General features: G+C 51.0%; 4 protein-coding genes across 4 annotated transcripts; 2 read left to right on the top strand and 2 right to left on the bottom strand.

The window, feature by feature from the left end:
- The first annotated feature begins 1,070 nt into the window (after positions 1-1,070).
- On the top strand, positions 1,071-3,884 carry VC83_07161 (uncharacterized protein). Its single transcript, XM_024470738.1, has 2 exons — positions 1,071-1,663; positions 1,737-3,884. Exons 1-2 carry the CDS (start codon positions 1,072-1,074, stop codon positions 3,140-3,142), a joined length of 1,998 nt encoding a protein of 665 aa, XP_024321903.1. The 5' UTR covers position 1,071; the 3' UTR covers positions 3,143-3,884.
- Positions 3,885-4,234: 350 nt separating this feature from the next.
- VC83_07160 (uncharacterized protein) lies at positions 4,235-5,729 on the bottom strand. The gene is made up of 2 exons (XM_024470737.1): positions 5,027-5,729; positions 4,235-4,970 (listed from the first exon to the last, which is right to left on the bottom strand). Exons 1-2 carry the CDS (start codon positions 5,618-5,620, stop codon positions 4,446-4,448), a joined length of 1,119 nt encoding a protein of 372 aa, XP_024321904.1. The 5' UTR covers positions 5,621-5,729; the 3' UTR covers positions 4,235-4,445.
- A 4,299-nt stretch (positions 5,730-10,028) lies between these two features.
- On the top strand, positions 10,029-11,081 carry VC83_07159 (uncharacterized protein). Its single transcript, XM_024470736.1, has 2 exons — positions 10,029-10,305; positions 10,358-11,081. Exons 1-2 carry the CDS (start codon positions 10,189-10,191, stop codon positions 10,454-10,456), a joined length of 216 nt encoding a protein of 71 aa, XP_024321974.1. The 5' UTR covers positions 10,029-10,188; the 3' UTR covers positions 10,457-11,081.
- Positions 11,082-11,084: 3 nt separating this feature from the next.
- Positions 11,085-15,615, bottom strand: VC83_07158 (uncharacterized protein; the record flags this gene model as incomplete). Its single annotated transcript, XM_024470735.1, has 2 exons — positions 11,599-15,615; positions 11,085-11,489 (listed from the first exon to the last, which is right to left on the bottom strand). The coding sequence occupies exons 1-2, from the start codon at positions 15,181-15,183 to the stop codon at positions 11,085-11,087; spliced, it is 3,990 nt and encodes a 1,329-aa protein (XP_024321973.1). The 5' UTR covers positions 15,184-15,615.
- Positions 15,616-20,126: the final 4,511 nt, after the last annotated feature.

Genomic DNA, 20,126 nt, shown 5'->3' with positions numbered 1-20,126 from the left:
GGTGGGCGCGGCGGGTGTTCTTTCCTTTACTCTTTCGTGGACAGACCGGCCTAGGAAGGACGGGGAGGGTTCTTGGCGAATAGGGGGGGACCAAGCACTCCTACATATCTATGGTGCCCGCATTATGGAGCACCACAGCGGAACGCATGGTGGCCATTGGAGCGCATCTAGGAGCGTGCGCGATGCTGGGTAATATCGCGCGCTACTGGTTGTTGGTGCTGGCGGTCCATCCAATACCCTCCTCCCCCTCTCCCTAACAAAGTCCCCGCTTGGATTATCCCATGCACGGCGCCCATTCCAGCGACTCGATGGTCCACGCTCTGGGCGCAGTCTGGGCGCCCAGCCCGCAAATACAATATAGGGAATATCCGACACTATTCGCGGCTGGAGGGACGGGGCGTTTGATACAAGCGCGATGGGGATGGAGTGGAAGGGAAGGAAGGGGATTAGTGGGTATGGGCGGGACGGCGGGACGGCGGACCGTACTTTACCGCGGCGACGGGTGAACTGACACCGCACGAATTAGCCAGTATAGAGTGAATGGCATATACTCTTACATAACGTCTGTTCTACCCGTCCCCTGGTCCTTCCTTCCTCACTTCCTCACTTCCACGTACGAAAAGCGGACTCACACCCCAAGGAGCTAAATATTACGCCATCCATCTCCACTCGCTCGCTCCTCCGCTTGAATCTCTTAAAGATCGAGCTTCCTCAAACTACGTGTACTACCGCCGCCGTTATCGTTTGAGTGTTGACGTTGTGTTGTGTTGTGTTGTGTTGTGTTGTGTTGTGTTGTGTTGTGTTGTGTTGTGTTGTGTTGTGTTGTGTTGTGTTGTGTTGTGTTGTGTTGTGTTGTGTTGTGTCGTGCCTTGTTGTTTGTTCCCCGGACGGCGATATCGAAGAGTGAAGAGAGTACAGAACAGATAGCTGACCACCCAACCAGCTCAACTCCATACCGAGTTCCCGCGCTCCAGCTCCCGACCACCAAAGCCGCCCTCACTCACCACCCTCCGATGCCTACGACCGCGCGCCCCTCCTCGGCCGCGCAACGGGGACGAAGAGAAGCGGAGCATGGATGCGCGCGGACGACACGCGCACATCAATAGCGGGACATTCGAGCACGCGGCGCCGCTTGAGGTGGCGGACGACGAGGCGCAGCCGTTGCGGGGAGATATACGGCGGGTAGGCGATTGGAAGGATTTCGCGCATATATCGCGGATTAGAAGGACGATTGGGCAGAGGAGGAGGATGCTGGGGGTGGTGAATGCGGGGGTGATTACGACAAGTGCGGTGGGGAGGGTGGCGGATAATAGGCAGGAGGAGGAGGTAGGTTCTGCGACGCCGTCGTGCTCGTGGGAGGAGCAGAGGGGGGTGAAGAGAAAGGTGGATGCGTGTGGACATGTTATACCCGAGGAGGAGTTTGACGAGTTAATTGAGCCGAAGGTCGAGTCGCCAGGGGACGATGCAGCGTTGGCGCTAATTGAGAACCATCGGCGGTCGATGGAATTGATGTTGCCAGTGGCAGCGAAGAGGCCGAGGGGGAGGCCGCGGAAACATCCGATTGTGCCGGAGTCGATCAATAGAATTACGAAGGGGAGGTCGAAGACGGGGTGTATTACATGCCGGAAACGGAAGAAGAAGTGTGACGAGGCGAAGCCGAGATGTATGTTGTTCCCTGATAATCGCTGTGGCTTTGGTAGCCACCTAGGTTATTGAGAGTAACTAACACCCTACAGGCAATAATTGCGAGAAGAACGCCGTGGTGTGCGAAGGCTACCCAGAGCCGGCCATCTGGAAGTCGGGCAAGGAGAAGGCAGAGGAAGGCACAGCCGCCTGGTCAAAGGATATCTCGACCTCCGTGCTTGCCCAGTCGACCGCGCAGCTCAGCCGCGTGTGCATCCCCAACATCCAACTCCAACCTGTGATCCACGGCGTCGACACGGCCGGCGACCGCATCTTCTTCGAGCACTACGTGTTCCGTCTTAGCGCAGTATTGACGGTTGAGGGCCCGCAGAAGAATGCCTTCAAGGACATGCTGCTTCCGATGGCCGTCAAGCACCTCGGGCTGATGCACTCGATCCTATCTCTATCGAGTAGCAACCTCGACTACCAAAGCGAATACGGGCGCGCGATCCTGGCCAAGCACCCGGACGTCACAGAAAATAGCCTCTGCGAGCGCGCGTTATTCCACCAGGAAGAGGCCGTCAAGGAGTTTGTCCTCGACATCGAGCGGCAGAACCCCGGCACGACAGAGAACGTCGTCCTCTCCGTTCGCTACGGTCAAATGCTCTGCTTCGTCGTCAAGAGCCTAACAGAGGGCAAGACGACAGGAGAGCACCGCGTGCACCTACAAGCCTACCAGAAGCTCATCCGCGAGACACCCCCCGAAGACTCCCGGTTCATGGATTTCATCAAGGAGTACTTCCAATTCCACATATCGGTCGACGAGCTTGTCCACCGCCCTGCCTCCCTACCCCCCTCCTTCACCTCCTCCCCGACCCCCGACGACGACTCCTTCTTCTCCCTCCCTCCCGCTCTCTTCCAGCCCGAAGCGGAGTGCCTCATGGGCGTCCAGGATAACCTCTTCTACTTCATGTCCTCGATAACGAGGCTCCGCAACAAAATCCGCATCAACATCGAATCAGACATCGACCCGATTGTCGACTATAACGCCCTCTACCGCGCCTCCCAGATCGACGCCTCCATCCGTGCCTGGCAGTCCGCATGGCCAGTCGGCGAGGTCCGACATGTCGCCGGCCTGCTGTATAAGCAGATGCTCTGGGTGTACTTGTGGCGTAGCATCTACCCTCCGAAAGCGACGCGCTGGGTGCCCGACACCAAGATCACGTCTGCTGTTAACGGCGCGCTGGAGCTTCTACGGCTGATTCCCGCGAACGACCCGTGCCAGACTGTGTTGCTGACACCGACGTTTACTATTGGCTGCGCGGCGTTTGAGCCGGAGCAGAGGATACCGATAAGAGAGAGTATTAGGCGGATTAAGGCGTATACGACGTTACGGAATGCGGATCGCGCGCTGGAGGTGCTGGAGGAGGTGTGGAGGTATATGGATAAGAGGGATGAGAGGAGTTGGGATTGGCAGGGCATTGCGAGTGATATGGGGATGGACTTTTTGGCTACGTGAGCGGAGAGGGAGTATATTTGGAGGAGCAGGCGCGGGAGCTTGACGGAATGGGGTATTCCGGAGTTGCGAATGCTACGGCTGGAGCGTGACGCGCGTATTAACGGACTCGAAGCGGATGGTAGAACCGACTCCCCTGTCCTGGCGTGCTGGATTGGTTACTCAAAGGCGCCGCCCACGACGACGGCGCGTATACAAGACGCCACCCCCTGAATGCCACATTGGCATACCACTGTCGCGATACGTCATCCGGTACACCACTGCTATATCACGGTGCTCACTGTCAAATCACATCTCACAGCGTTCGGGCAGGTGGGGAAAAGTGGATCGGCGTTCACACCTACACCTACATCTACATTATCAACATCCACATCCTATCTATCCACACACCAACAACCCCTCGCACATTCCCCGCCCCGAGCGGCAAATCTGAGGGGCTACAACCCCTCAACCTATTTTATTGTCCTCCTGCTTAGTGTGCATTGTTTTTTATCCATTTATCAAAACGGTATCCAGGCCGGTCGCACAGCGACGGGCTCGGAGGCGGCTGTTCGTGAAATGGTTTTTATTATTATTATTATTATTATAGTTTTTACCCCTCCCTTCCATCTGGTTGGGGAACCTTGGCGCTTTTAATGGATACGGCTAAGTCTAGCTACTTACTCGTGCCTGTTAACAGCGCCGAGTTTGTCGTCATAAGATGGAAGGGAGGGGAGGGGGGTACTAGGGATGGGCTGGGACTGGGGCTGGAACGGCGGGCGGGGGGCGGCGGAGTGGATATAAAAATGGCAACGAGGGGAGAGGAGATGAGAGGTGCCTCACGGCGAGGATGAGGGCTAGTGGGATTGTATGATGAAATGAGATAGCGAGGGGAGTGGATGAATACAATGAGCGAGCGAGCGGCAGATCTGATTTTCAGCTATTATTCTTGTTTGATGAGTGCGCGAGTGTTTGAGTGACTGACCCGTTTATGTCTGAGGCTGGACTTGGACACATTCGTGCAAAAAGCTGATCTTAAAGGTGGTATAGCACAACCCCATGTCTATTATAGCAACAAACACTGGTATATAATAGTTTTTTGCAGGCATACAAAGTCTTAATGATGTATTGATATTAAATTCGCTTTCTTAATACGATAATCTATTTATGTAGCGCTTGCGTACGTGGATCAAAATTATAATCTTGACATTCGTATAAGCCCCCTGCTTTCAATTTGGCTATCACCTCTAGAATTATAGACATGTAAATCCCCGGCTAACGAGGAGAGAGAGGCTTGGTAGTAATCAAGCATTTGATTTAATAATTTTCAGTGAGTTGGAACTTCGTAGTCTCGCATACCCTCTGTACCAAGAAGCAACACGACGGCGTCCTTGTCCAATCCAGGCACTGTGGACCCTTCGACTACTTTCTTCAATGCCGCCAAAGTAGCTGAGGCACATGGCCCTATCACTGCTTGACATTCTTTAAGCTGGATAAGAGACTCATGAACTTCAACATCTGCGACGCAAACGCTCACATCGACCCCTTTATGAAGGATAGGCCAAGCGATTGAAGACACAGTGCCACAGTTCAGACCACACATGATCGTATCTTTAGTCGAGACCGAGGTTAATTTGCCAGACTTCAGGCTCATCTGTAGACAATTTGCTGATTCTGGCTCGACTGTTATAATGGTGCAAGACTGGCCTTGTGACTTGCAGTGGGTAACGACCGATTGAGCTAGAGAACCAACGCCAACAGGCACCACGATAACATCTGGTCGAGCTTGTGTGATGTTGTAGATCTGCGAGTCGGCTTCGTGCATCATTGTCGAATAACCATCTACGATCCACTGGGAAAGTTTAGTTGGCTTTGACTTGAGAAGGGGCAATTCAGGGGGCACTGTACCTGCGGGATATCTTCATAGCCGTCAAATGCAGTATCCTGGATCAACAACCCATTGATTCCAAGCACATGTGCAGTGGTTTTTGCCCTGATAACAGCCTCGTTATAGTCTCCTAGAACTTCCACTACGCAGGCCCCCTCCTTCTCAATCAAATTGCGCGTCGACTTGTTCAGATACTGGGGAACAAAGATTTGTGATTCTATTCCCAGCAGCGTTGCCATTTTAGCCACTGCCCGACCATGATTTCCCTCAGTTGCTGCAAAGAGAGTCAAGCCTTGATGTGTCCGAGCAATACCATCCATGACGATTTGGATATTGACCGTTGGCGGAAGCTGAAGTAGCTTTGTAATGGCCTTGTATGTTGCCCAAGATGCGCCTAGGATTTTAAACGCCGGAAGGCCCATACGGGCTGATTCATCTTTGAGAAAGACGTTCTTCAAGCCTAACTCTGCTGCAATTGAGCTACAGTCAAGAAGAGGGGTCTGTGAATAGCCTGGCAGGCTGCGGTGGAACTTATCGATTTCGACATCGATAGTAGAGGAGCATGTCCATGTCCGAGCTTTGGAATTGACAAACATTTCGTTGGCACAAGGCATTATTGAAAAATGATAGCAGATACAGAAGAGTGAGATATAGAAAACAGCGACGATGCGGAATGATTCACTACACGAGAAGACAATAATCGTTGGTTTGCAAACCACCGCCTAGAGGCGGTTGGCGAAAGCGATCGGCACTGCGAAAGCGATCGTGCACTAATCGGGGGGGGAAGCGGTTTGCGCCACCTCGAAGCGAGAGGAAGCGGTTTGCGCCACCTCAACTTGCATACGTTCACCGCTACTCCTTACCAAAACCTTCGGCATTCCCCCCCATAGTAATTTATATAGTAATTAAATGTAATTCATTTAATGGAAGGGACTTCTCTATCAGATGCCTGTGAATGGCTTGCAGCAAATCCCTCTGAATCTGTAGCTGTTGCAAGTCGGATTTTTAAGATCCCAAGGTCGACTATACGGTCAAAAATCAGCCGCACAAGAACCACTAGAACCACCAGAACTACCCAAAATGGGGGTCAGAATAGGGTGCTTTCTACAGCTCAAACAGAAGCCCTAAAGGCCTGGATTCTAGAGCAGTATCACCTAGGATTAGGGGCTAATAGGCATATGGTTTACGGGGCAGTATGCCACCTACGGAGCCCACTGCCTCCACCGTCACAGAGCTGGCTCACTAAATATATACGGAATGAGCTTATAGAGTTTCACTTTGTTACTACAAAGCCTATTGCACAACAGCGTACGAAAGCTCAACAGGAGCCTACTGTTATTAAGTGGTTTCAAGAGTACACAGCATTAGTACTACAGCGTGGTATAAAACCAGAGTCAATCTGGAATATGGACGAAACTGGTTTTAGGATCAGAATTCCAGGAGGTGAGAGAGTTATGGTCCCCCGAGCTGTAAAGCAGCTCTACACTCCAAGCCCTGAGAATCGTATATCTATTACGATTATAGAGGCAGTATCTGCAGTTGGACAGAAGATTGCACCTGTACTTGTTGTACCGGGTAAAATTCATATGGAGGCGTGGTACCCTCAAAACCTTGATGAGAATGAGCTGATACTACTCTCGGAGACTGGCTATTCTAATAGCCAGCTTGCTATACGGTGGCTACAGCACTTCGTAGAGCTTACAGCTCCACACGACCCGGGAAATCCTAAGGTTCTACTACTCGATTCTCATGTGAGCCATACGAGCCCTGATTTTATCATTATGGCTACTAAATATCACATCATCGTATGGGCGTTTCCCAGCCACCTTACACACGTTTTACAGCCATTAGACATGGGAATATTCCAGCCTTATAAGCACTGGCATAGGCAATCCGTGCTCCGTGCCATACGAGAGGTGGATATTACCTACAACCTACCCCTATTTATGAGGGATCTCCCACATATGCGGGAGCAGACTTTTAAGGAGGCCACCATACAATCAGCATTCCGGAAAGCTGGAATCTGGCCCATAAGCTGTAATACAGCCCTTGAGAAGCTGTGTACGTACTCGCAGCCTACGCCTACGCCTATAGAGCCTACAACACCTACCCTACCACGCCCTATTACCCCTATACCCGCTATGTTCCAGGGCGTAGAACAGGGCCTACAACGCTGGAAAGACTGGCTTCCGGAGGCCTTCAGTAGCCCCTCGCGGCAGAGCTACAGTAACTGGGTTACTGGGGCCTCCCAGGTTCTAGCTGCCGGCCAGCTCCAGGAGCTCGACCTACGGGCTATTCGCCAGCAGGTTAAGAGCTCCAAGACAAAGCAGGCTCAGGGCCGACTCCAGTGTGGAGGTGAGCTCCGGGCTTCTGAAGCCCACGAGCTTCAGAAGCAGAAAGCCGAGCTTCAGGCCCAGAAGCTCGCTGCGGCCGAAGCCCGGAAGCTAAGCCAGGCTGCAAACTGAGCCCAGAAGCTCGCTACGGCCGAAGCCCGGAAGCTGAGCCAGGCTGCAAAGCGAGCCCAGAAGCAGCTCCGCCGGGCAGGAATTGAAGCCCGGAAACAGGAGCGCCTCCGGAAGAAAAGTGTGGCTCAGCTCACCCAATCGGGCTTCCCAATTCCTCCGGAGTTGCAGGACCCAATTACTGACCCAGAAGCTGATTCTGGGAGCGAATATGAGAGTGCGAGTGAGGGTGGGCGTGGGAGTGGGCGTTGGAGTGGGCGTTGGAGTGGGAGTGAGAGTGGGAATGAAGAAGTGATAATTTCATAGAATTGAATTTTTAAGTACCTTTACATACAAATTACTATGGCTAGGTACTTGCAGTTGCAATTTTGAGGTGGCGCAAACTGCTTCCTCTCGCTTCGAGGTGGCGCAAACCGCTTCCCCCCCCGATTAGATTCTCAAGCATTTTCTCCTAGGTTAAGTGCTGTGGAAGATATGGTAAATCGATTATTACATGACCGCGACGCGTTATGCGTTAGTAAGAACTAGGCAACAAACTTTGTTTGGCGACAACCACAGCTTAAAAGCGTATTTAGTTGTAAATACAACTATTCTCGAGCTTTGTCGAAGACCCAAAGCTTGTTCAAGACTGGTTTGACCTTATTCGCACCACAATTGCAAAGTATGGAGTCATTGATGTAGATATCTACAACTTTGATGAGACTGGCTTCATGATGGGCTAAATTACACCGTCGATAGTCATTACAAGCTCTAATCAAAAAGGGAGGCCTAAATTAGCTCAGCCTAGAAATCGAGAATGGGCTATAGCAATTCAAGGCATAAATTCGCAGGGTTGGACAGTACCGCCATATATCATCTTTAAAGGCAAATACAACCTCTCTTCTTGGTACGAAAACAGCCTGCTACTACAGGATTGGAAGATTGCTATAAGCAGTAATGGATGGACTACAAATGAGCTTACTGCTGATTAGGTTAAGCACTTCGATAAGCATACTAAACACTTAACAAGTGGAGTCTATTGGCTCTTAATTTTAGATAGGAGTCACCATTCAGATGATTTTAAGCAATACTATAAGGACAACAGTATCCTTACCCTCTATATTCCTCTGCACTCCTCGCACATCCTCTAGCCATTAGATGTCACATGTTTTGGGCCCCTAAAAAAGGCATATAGTGCGCAGATTAAAGGTCTTATGCGAGCTCGGATTTCACATATTACAAAAGAGGCTTCCTCCTAGCGTTTCTTAAGGCATTTAAGAAGAGTATGACTGAAAGCTGTTTGCAAGCTTGACTTTTCAATACGAAATTGGGAGACAGAGTTTGAACAACAGTTTAGGACTCTTTATAAAGAGCAGTACTCTACAGTGCGAGTTGCGAGTCAATCAGGATTACGAGATGCAGATATGGATCCATTAGCCTTAGTATTGCAGCAAAGTCAGACATTAAATGGGACTCGGGGCCAGCGAGAGGAATATGTGAATGAGGCTGATCTCTATCTTGATGCTCGTAAGTTTCTGGTAATCTTCTGATAATCTTATTCTAACTTGTATAGCACATATCTACACAAAGATATTGCTATTTTGGCAACAAAAGGAAGAGCAATTTCCTGGTCTATCAGCAATGGCTCGTGATATACTTTGTATTCCTGCTGCTGAGTCTGGAGTTGAGCGAGTCTTTAGTGCCGCAAGGGACGTATGTGGCCACCGACGTGGTCAACTTAATCCTGAGACGATTAAGAGTATTATGCTTATATATTACTCTCGACAATACAAGAATCGTCAAGGTCATCGTGACAAGCTTGCAGATATGATGGACGTCGTTGATATGACTGAGGAACAAGTCGAAGAAGAGTATGAGGCACAACGACAACGGATGTGCAATTCTATCGAGTTACAATATATCAGCGATGAAGAAGAACCACGATCAAATACACATATCCGAGAGACATATTCAAAGGTACAATATCCTCCGTTTAATCCTCAGCGGCCACAGCAACAGCAAGACTTATCACAAGCTGCACATGAAGAACGACAAATGCGCTACCAACAAGGTGAAGAAAGAGATAGGGCTGACCGTCTTAACGAGACCTTATACGACATCCCAGATGACGATATCCCAGATAATGAAGATATAAGAGAAGATGGTAATAATGAGGAGCCTATACTTCCAACTATTCATGACGATGAAGATAAGGATATGCCGTCCTCGCCACCAACGCCTATCCAACGCCCTCGGAAGACTGGAAGAGATCTACTTGATATCTTTCAAGCTACTCGTCAAGACCCTATAAATACTTTAGGTATTAGTAGGTCTGGCCGGCCTCATCAAGCAAGGTGGAAAGATGTTCTTGAGCATATATAATATAGTGTTCTGATAATCTTCTGATAATCGTGGTACTTAGATAGAGGAATATACGTGATTCGTTCTCACAGCTTATTAGAGATGGTAGAGTGATGCTGATAAATGTAATACTTTAAGTTAACTTACAACTGTAACCATAAAACAGTATTAATCGTATGAGGGACTGTTCACGTAATGCATATATCTTACACGTGACAGCCGAGTACTCACTGGGTTTTTACAGAGTAACTGAGTATTGGCCTCACTCACCGAGTCGAGTGAAAGGTTCAGCTACTCACCCAGCTGAGTAACCCACTGAGTGAGTGAGCCGAGTATTGGGCGAGTAGTGCGCAGCCTAGTCATACGACACAAGCAAAGCCATGAAGACGGTCTCGGAGATCCAAGCACCGGCCACCACCGCTGCATCACAGGCTTCGGCTCCAACTCCAACTCCAGGTCCAGTCGGCAATGCTAAGACCACCGGCTCGCCATCAAAGGTGACAGCGCCTCCCGATCGCGGAGAAATCCACTACTGAATCACCATCACAGCTGACAATGTCATCGCCATCGCAGTCCATCGAACACGGAGCAATCCACCGCCGACTCGCCCTCACAATTGACGACCAACCCAACATCGAGCACGGATAAACCCAGCACACCTTCGAAGGGAAGCTCAGCAAGTGACTCCGGCGCCACAACAGCCCCCGTAGCAACCACATCGTCAAGCCCCAATAACACAGGCGCCATAGTCGGCGGCGTCGTCGGCGGCATCGCCGTTATCTGCATCATCGTCTTTGGCCTCCTCTTCCTGCGAAGACAAAAGCGCAACCGCAAGCTCCCGTTACCAATAACGAATCGTCGATTTGTAATTTCTACTTCTTCAACGCCCATAAGAGACGGGAACAGGAGGTGGCTTCCGGGCCTGTCTATGAGAAGGAGGGCAGTGGTATGGCTCGCGAGTTGGAGGCGAATGCGGCTGGTGGGAAGGGAAATCACGCGGTGCCTTATGATCCTGTTGAGTTGCCAGTCGGCTCGAATTAATACCCATGATAAGTTTCGGATGGGAAGGGAGTTGGAGGTGACTTGGGACGGTTGTAATGGATTTATTTAACGATATAACATGACCCGTAAGGTATAAATTGATAGCCATGGCCATATACATATATAATTGCATCACCTCTCATTTTCACCTCTGTGCATGAGTGTAGTATTCCAAACCCCTGCTTAACACAGCGCTCAAAGCAAAATTTCTATAGTTATCATCAATCCAGACCCCCTACCCCTTCCCCACCAACCTCCCCCAAACATCCCCCCAATGCGTCCTCGTCCCCCTCAACAGCGCCCACGCCAACAACCGATACAGCACCGTCGCAATCGCCACCCCCAACAACTCCAACCTCTCATTCCCGTCCAGGCGAAATAGCGCCAACACTGCCTCGCCATCCGGGACGGTGCAGGTACCGTCTGGCAGGGCTTGCGCAGCCGTGCATGTTAGAGTGATGGGACGGAGGGTGTACGGCGCGAGGTTGCGGATGGCGTAGCGGAGGGGGGAGAGGTGGTTGACGCCGCGGAGGAAGGCGGGCATGGAGATGGAGAGGATGCCGGACATGATGAGGGAGATGGAGAGGATGATGGAGGTGAGGTTGAGGGCGAAGCCGGAGTGGGAGAAGAAGGTGTTGAACTGTGGGTGTGCGTTAGCATGGTGTGGTAAAGGGAAGTTCATGGGTAAGATATAAGATGCTAAGGGAGAGGAATAGAGACAAGAACATCGTAAAAAAAATCCAACTCACCACAATCCCCAAACTCTCCCCACAAGTAACAATACAAAAGCAATTAAAAAACACCACCCAAAACACCTGCGCCGTCCTCGGCAACCCCCCCGCTAGATCCGCCAACACCGCAAAAACGATACACGTCACAATCCCAAACGGGATCTCGACCGTCGTATACTGCGCCAGGAACGCCTCAACGCTATACACGCCATCATCATGCTCGCGGTAGAAGACTGCCTTTTCTGCGGGGTATACGGCGACGTTCTGGAGCATGCCGACGAAGTAGAGCGCGCAGAATTCTTGGATGAAACCGACGCGGTTCTGGACGCTGAAGTAGTCGAATTTGAGGGGTGCGAAGAAGAGGGTGAAGATTATGGCTACCCCGACGACTTGCATGATTCGCGCGATGAGTAGCTCAGGCTGACGGCGTAGGTTGACGAGTGACCGCCGCACGAGGAGCGGGTAAGCTGTACGAAATGGCGCCGGAGCTCGCATCAGCGCACCTAGCTCCGCAGGCGTCGCAATCGTCGCCGGCGCAGCTACAACGGCTGGTTTCTCCCCCCCCCACGCAGCAATCAACCCCTCGACGCGATCTCGGCTCGATGCCTCCCTATCTGCGGCCTGTAAATCGACGGTAATAAGATCGAGCGCGAAATCCGCCGGGTTCGTGCGCGCAGGACACGGATGCCCCAGCGCCGAGAAGTGTGCCATCATACCGCTTCCCGGGCCAGCATAGCAGGGCTCGCCGCCGCGCGCGAGGAGGAGCACAGTCCCGAAGTGTGCGTAGAGGTCTGAGCGAGCCTGGTGGATAGTGAGGATGAGTGTGCGTCCTTCATTCGCTAGGCCGCGGAGGACGTCCATGATGGATGCGGCGGTGAAGGCGTCGAGGCCCGAGGTGGGTTCGTCCAGGAGGAGAACGCGCGGGTCGGTGAGGATCTGGACTGCGATGGTGACGCGGCGCTTTTCGCCGCCGCTGATGCCCTTGATTAAGTCGGAGCCGACGATATTGTCGGCGCAGTCTTTGAGGCCCATTTTGAGGAGGATGGCTTCGGCGCGGTCGTGTTTCTCAGCGGTCGTCATATGGGAGGGGAGACGTAGGACCGCAGCGTAGCGGAGGGTTTCGCGAACGGTGAGGGAGGGGAGGAGTGCATCGTCGTCTTGGCACACGTAGGAGCAGACACTGCGAATGACCGCGTTCGAGGGCACGGCTGCGTTGAAGGTCATGGACCCGCTGCGGAGGTAGGTCGTGCCCATCCTGTCAAACAGCCGTAGCGCCATGGCGTTGAGGAGGGATGTCTTCCCGCTCCCTGACGGGCCCATGATGACATTCAGCACGCCGGCCTTGAATGTGGCGTCCACGGGATTCAAGATCGTCTTCCGCGGTAGCTTCTTCCCCAGCGCAGTCCGCTTATCGAGCTCGAGAGCGAAGCTCAATAATCCAATCTCGATAGCACGCACTTCCTCTACCGAACGCACGCTCATTTTCTCTTTTCCGGACGAGAAATCTGCATCCGAGTTGCGCGCGCGCCCGATTGCCATTTCGACTGGTATGTAGCGTAGCCCGAGGCCGGCAAGGATATAGAAAAGGATTGCGAAGCCGAGGAGCGCCAGGATGGGTGTGGATACCCAATCGTGAGGGAAACCGAGCGAGTCCATCACATAGGCGCCTGTAAACTGCTTGCACTCCGGGTTGGCCTCGCCGCCTTCGAGCGGGCAATCATAAAAGTGCCCAACGAACTCGTTGGCGCACAGAGCACCAAAGGCATAGTAGACGTAACTTGTCCATTTAAGCCAGCGCACATACACCGGGATGGTGTTACTCTGAATGAAGTATCCACAGGCAAGACTCTGGATGGTGTAATTCAGGTTACCGATAAGTGAGGCGCCAGCGAAGCTCCGATCGATGGAGATGCAGACGGAGGAAAAGGCGATGGCGATATAGTGGTTGAGTAGGACAATGGCGAAGAAAATGAAGAACTGAGCTGCATCGGCGCGGAAACCGGCCATAAAGTAGAAGATCACGCTGAAGATAAACGGGACGGGGAGATCCTCAGTGAGAAGGCGCGCGAGGCGCCGGCTGAGCAAGAAGGGGATGACGTCGACGACGCCCTCGCCGCGCTCCCGGTCGAAGAGCTCGATATCGATCGAGAGACGGTATGTCTCGTACATGAGGATTAGGTAGCCTTGTAGTCCGGCAGCGGTATAGAGCGCGCCCTCGCGCGAGCGGATCCCTGGTTGGTCCTCACCGAGAGAAAGGAAGATCCAGCCAGTAATTATGCCCATGAGAACGGCTTCGATGATGCAGCTAGCCATTTCCATCGGGTCTCGCAGGGTGACCTTTGTTGTCCGCGCTGTAAGAACGAATAATTGTCTGTAGAATGCTGAGCGCCGACAATCACTGTTCCCTGGAGCAATAACTGTACCACCAGAGCTATGTTCATCACCCCATTTCCGTAGCGACTCCTGATTCCAATCCTCCTTCAAATGACGCACCTTTTCCAACGACGCTTCCTCCAGCTCTGGAGACCGGTTATCTACAGCCGCAAGGTCGATGAGGAACTCGGCCGGGTTCACAAACGGCGGCAGTGAGTAGCCCTTCTCCTTAAAATACGGCAATGACCCATCCGCTGGCCCACTATACACCGGCGAGCCCTTCGTCAGGATGGCCAGATTATCAAACACTCCATAAATTTCCGACCGCGGCTGATGAATAGTCATCACAATCGTCCGCCCCTTCGCTGCCAGCCCCCGCAGCGTGCGTACAAGCTGATATGCGCTCGTTGCATCGAGCCCTGTAGTCGGCTCGTCCAGAAACATCACGCTCGGGTTGCTTAGCAGCTGCACACCAATGCTCGTGCGCCGCTTCTCCCCGCCCGAGCACCCCTTATGCACATGCGTCCCAATGCGCGTGTCCGCGCATTCCTTCAGTCCCAGCTCAAGAATAACCTCCTCCACCACTCTCCGCCGCTCCTCCGCTGTCGTCGGTGGCGGCAGCCGCAGGTCAGCACTATACTGTAGCGTTTCTCGCACCGTGAGTGTCGGCAGCAGCACATCTTGTTGCATCACATAAGCAGTCCGCACACCCCCAAGCAGTCCGCCATTAAACGTTGCCGAGCCCCTCGCGCGTAGACTGCCCCCCCCATCCCCCATCCGCCCCGACATCAGATTCAGCATCGTCGTCTTCCCGCTCCCACTGCCCCCAATAATCGCCGTCAGCGTGCCCCGCTCCATATCCGCACTGACATTATCGAGGAGCGGGCGCCAGCGCAACTCCGCCAGGGGCTTGGGGCGGAAGAGATTCGTGAGCCCATCGGCGCTGTGGAGGTTGCGCGGGTGAGTATCGACGCTTAAGCCGAGAGCGCGGACACGGATATCGACTGGGACGACGGAGGAGAGGGAGAGCTGCGCGCTGTGAGAGGATTGGATGGGCTGGAGGGCGTTGTTGGGCAGGCTGATGGGGTGGAGGCGCGAGGCTTCGTGGGAGGTGCTACGGGATGGACTCTCGAGGTTGGAGTCGAGGTCTTTCTCTTTTTCGGGGAGGGAGGCGGGGGGAGGGGTCGAGGTGTCGCCGTGGGGCGGAGTGGGAGGGGAGTCTTTCTCCATTGTGGCGACGGGTTGGGTCGAGGCTCAATCCATTGCCGCAAGGGGTGGTCGTAGATAGATATGTGTAATGGGAAGCGCAGCGAGTCGTTCGACGGCAGATACCCGTGATATCAACCGCAGAACCCGACTTCAGCTTCAAACAGAGCTGTGACCCGATACAGATTTTGTAAGGAAATAAAAAAGGAGACAGACAACAGACAACAGACAACGACTATAAGTTACCTCTAGCCGACTACTGGCGTGCTACAAGCCTTACTGGAGCGCTACAAGCCTTGCCATGCCACATGCCCCGGCCTAAACTATCGCCAGCTAAAGTAGAGCCAGTCAGTACTCTAGCCGACATATAGCTCATGCCCAGACAGCGCCAGCTATGGTAGTGTGAGGACTCGAATAACCACCCCCATCGCCGCTCCCACAGCCACAGGACAAGAGGGTGTTAGCACGGATAGCAAGGCGTGCAGTGATCCCTTCATCATCTCCGCTTCCCTCACCTCGCTTAGAGCAAACCCCTAATCTCCCGAATATCCCGAGTCCCCCACCCATCGCTCCTTCCTTCCACTCACAGCAGCCAATATACGAGCCTAGCACCTCCCACAGCACCCCTACCCCCCTACTGCAGAATTACTCGGGAAGCGAGAATCCCGCTGCATCTCGCCTAGATGACCGCCCGCTTCGTACTCCGCAGGGTGATGTCATGTCATGTCATGTAAAACCTCCGCCTAAGGCTCATCGATTTGTATAACGTCAACAATAGTTAAAGGCATGTTTTAATCATGTTTACGACTTTAGGGCCTTATGCGAAGATCCTAAGCTAATTAGCACGTGGTTTCAACTAGTTGAAATATGTTGTAATAGTCACATGATCTCACATGATCTCCGTATGGATTATCGGTAAAGCCAAGTATAGGTTACATAGTTAGGAATACATACATTTATTACTCAACAGTTATGAGCCCGGAGCACATCTAGGTTCACATTTTGAACGTCTTCGAACATCGTACAGACCTCAAACCCCTCCTAGGAGTCGATCACCATCATAATGGCCACCCTACAGAAGGTGGGGGTGGTCCTCACCAACCCAAAAGACTGAGATGAGGGGCTAGAGACGATTAAGACAGCTTCAATGAAGACAGGAGTTTGGAGTTATATTAATCCAGCATTAGATGACCCCCCTATTCTCGTACCACCTGTTAGGCCAGTTCCTAACTTCGTACGGACTGCAGCTCAGACCGGTAGTGGCGTGGTCCCTCAGACTACTCTGTCATACTGACATTCGTTGCACTCAGTTTGCTATCAAACTCAAGAGCAAACTTAGAAATCTCCTCCTCAAACCTACAAGTCACCATACATATCTTGGCTTATCACACCAACAACAGAAGCAATACTACTCAACGATTGCTGCAAACTCTTTTACTACATCTGTTTATGCTACATACATCACGGAGTATCATTTGGACACTCATTGAACAAGTTATTAAGAAAATCTCCTCCTTAAGGGGGTGGGCCAATACTACCACATGGCATATCTCTACCAACTAGAGGCCTAGGAACATGAACGATAGCTCTAGAAGCTTCTATAACCCTCTATGATTCATTACACGTCATCGCTCCTTAGTTACCCACAAGATTGGTTAAGTTATGACATAATTTGTCTATAGGTACTTTGACCTTGGACCTCCTTTTCACTTCCTATAGGCTAGAAACCCAAGAGATTCTATGGGATTCTCTTACATTCGCTACATGATTAGCAAGCTAGTTGTGGGTCGCACTTGATTTCTAATACATTTACCAAGCCTGGTTAGTCATGGAAAGTCATGGAAAATGAGAGAACTACACTCCTTTGGCATAAATAGGATTGCCCTTTCCTTAAGAAAGGGCAAGCAGACAATACAGTAAATCAACTAGCACATACTTCCACGTCTTTTACAAGCTTCCAAGCATTAATCTTGTTATTCTTTGTTTCTAAAAAGTCAGTGAGGTGCTAACCTCTGTCTTACCCCTGAGTTCTCAGACTCAACATTTGTTACAACTTGTCTAAACCACTTCACTACATCATACACCTGATTCTGCGTTGTGGAATAGTCTAAGCTACAACCCTTTGGCTCTGTTTCCTAAGACAGTGTGTTGTCTTAATAAAATCATCCCTTCCTTGGGTGGCTAGATTCTCACATCTGGTGCACCCACCATTACATACTCCACGGGTGTCAACAAGAGCAACATCAAGTCAGACAGCCCAACCATCAATCAAAGCCTCCTAACCAATCATACCAATTACATACGGATCTCTCACAGACGACCAGAATGAAGAGCGTCGAAACCTACAAGCGGACTTCCAATATGATCGAAAAATATGGGAGAAACAGGAAGAAGCAATTCAGGGGCTACGGTCTAAGATCCAAGAAACTACCATACACATACAATTGTGATACTCCATACGAAATGCTAGTAAGGCTTAAGGAGCGGCTTGCACCAACTACACGAGCTAGATTTGAGGAATGGAGGAGTGAGTGTGTAAGGATGCCTCCTTACCTAGATACTCGAAGAACCTGTCTCAGAACTGTTACGGTCACTACAAGCATGAAATCCGACTCGGTGTGGTTTCGAACCAGTAGAGGAGCACATAGCGAGTTACACTATAGTGGGGGATGGTAAGGGTGTAGGGTTCAGGGTCAATGCTGACCTGTTGCAGTGGAAGGATCAGGGCTAGGGTTGGGATAACTGAGTCAGGCCCGTTTCGGGTACTCAAGGAAACAGACTCAACGGGGTTCCCCCTTCATCTTTTTTGTACCCTTCGTAGTAGACCTATAGGATAGCACCCGTTTAGCCTCCGACTCGCACTCTCATATGCTATTACTGTGAGCTGGGTGCCCTGTGTCCTTACAGAGTGGGCAAAAGCATCCAAAATACAAAGAGGAGTAGACCTTGAATAGTGGCTCCTAAAATGGGAGACCCTCTACACACAAGCCGTACACTCCGAGCATCAGAGGTTATCGACCCTCACGATGCGATATATTACTTCCTCAAAGCAATAGGACCCTGCGAATTTTGAGGCCCATGGACATTCAAACTCAACAAAGGGACAAAGGAATATGAGTTTGAGGAGGTCGTACGGACCTATCGAATCAACCAGAGACAGGCAAGATATGACCACTAGTCTCGGGGGGAACATGGAGTTTTCGCAACACAAGAAGGCAATAATGAGACATCTGCTACCCTTCAGAACTGTACGAACAACCTACAACAAGGACAACAGGGTTGGAATAACAGGAAGAAGAACAAGGAGCCCTGAACGGATTGCCCTTGTGGCTCTATCCATAAGTGGAGGGACTGCTTATATGTCATGAAGTCGAAGCGTACGAAGTCATGGAAGCCAAACTGAGACATTGAAGCTAAAGTTGACGCCTACATAAGTGAAAAGCCAGGCTTTCAATACTGCATTCAAAGGGCAATAGACCAGGACAAGGCAAACAGAGGACAACCCCGTACGAACCAGGATCTACCTGTTTCCTTTGCAACAGCCTTCCAAGTCACTCAAAGTCTTACCCTCTCAACGTATGAGCTTGCAAGGAGCACAATCCTTGATTCTGGAGCTACAATTCATGTCTGTAACGACTGTACGAGGTTCTACAACCTAAAGGAATGTGAGGACGGAAACTACCTCTTAGCTGGAGACCAGAGAGTAAGGATTGAAGGGTTTGGGTCCGTGGACATCAAAGTCCAGGTTGGAAAGGACACAAAGTCCGTACGAACCATAACACTCCAAGAAATTCATTTCACACCTCTGTTGCGTCCTTAAAATGATTCATCCAAAAGGGAGTCCATTGGAATACAGCTACAGAAGGACTTACCTACGAAGGAAATCCGTTCTGCAACACTCCAGTTATCCATGGACAATGGGTCCTTGAATATATTAAGAATGACAATACAAAAGTCCTTCAAAACGCAGCCCTATCAATGACTCAAGTGCACCAAGATACTGTTCTATCCTCGTACGGACCTCGCAAAGACCTAACAGGCACTGCAAAGGAGTGGCATAATCGAATGGGCCACCTTAATCAAAACGCAATAAGGAAGCTCCAAGAGAAGACCCAGGGGGTTATTGTCACAGACATGGATTCGTACGACACTAACTGCGAAGTCTGCCGCCTTACCCATGCTACAAAAAGGATCTCCTGAAGATCTACACCACGGTCACAGATCCCTTATGAGAAGGTGCACCTAGACCTTATCCAGATGCCAGAAGCGTACGATGGTAGCACACAGGCCCTACACTTACAGTGTGATTTCTGCCGCATGAACCATGTCTACACCATTAAAGACAAGAGGCAAGGCACAGTCCTACAAACAATTAAGGACTTTGTAAGCTACATATGGAGACGATGGGGTTATAAGGTAAAGATCTTCTTCCTTGATGGTGAGAGATCACTTGGAGATGAATGGGATGCATGGATTGCAGATGAAGGATACAAAGTGCAGCTTACACCCCCGTACACTGCCGAACCAAATGGTGGAATCGAACGTTCAGGCCGTATGATAATCACACGCTCACGAGCTTTAAAGGAAGCAGGCAACCTACCACAAGGAATTTGGCCTGAAATATTTCAGACTGCAGGTTATCTTATAAACCGGTCTCCATCATCTGTCATTAATGATGAGACTCTGTACGGACTTCTACTCCAGTCCCTACCCTCGCAGCTTCAAAAGCCAGAGCTTACTAAGCCCTTACTCTCTCATATCCGCGCCTATGGATGTAGAGCCTACACACTCCTCCTTAAGCAACCAAAGCTAAAGAGGATAGATAGGAATGCCCAAATAGGCTATCTTATTGGCTACAACTCTACAAACATCTTTAGAATATGGGTTCCAAATCTTAAGAGGGTTATAGTAACCAAGGACGTTACTTTTGACGAGACAAAGGTGTATGATCCATCGTACGAAGCTAC

Source organism: Pseudogymnoascus destructans, assembly GCF_001641265.1.
Source record: "Pseudogymnoascus destructans isolate 20631-21 unplaced genomic scaffold scaffold_18, whole genome shotgun sequence".
Classification (NCBI taxonomy): Eukaryota; Fungi; Ascomycota; class Leotiomycetes; order Thelebolales; family Thelebolaceae; genus Pseudogymnoascus; species Pseudogymnoascus destructans.
Note: the sequence above shows the minus strand (reverse complement) of the source record. Positions and strands in the feature narration are given on the sequence as shown.

Excerpts from the sequence above, each read along its gene's own strand:
- VC83_07161 (XM_024470738.1), top strand. The coding sequence starts at position 1,072 with ATGGATGCGCGCGGACGACACGCGCACATCAATAGCGGGACATTCGAG. Across the intron at positions 1,664-1,736 it reads TGACGAGGCGAAGCCGAGAT|GCAATAATTGCGAGAAGAAC; the intron begins GTATGTTGTTCC and ends AACACCCTACAG.
- VC83_07160 (XM_024470737.1), bottom strand. The coding sequence starts at position 5,620 with ATGCCTTGTGCCAACGAAATGTTTGTCAATTCCAAAGCTCGGACATGG. Across the intron at positions 4,971-5,026 it reads GCTATGAAGATATCCCGCAG|TGGATCGTAGATGGTTATTC; the intron begins GTACAGTGCCCC and ends AAACTTTCCCAG.
- VC83_07159 (XM_024470736.1), top strand. The coding sequence starts at position 10,189 with ATGAAGACGGTCTCGGAGATCCAAGCACCGGCCACCACCGCTGCATCA. Across the intron at positions 10,306-10,357 it reads CCACCGGCTCGCCATCAAAG|CTGACAATGTCATCGCCATC; the intron begins GTGACAGCGCCT and ends TCACCATCACAG.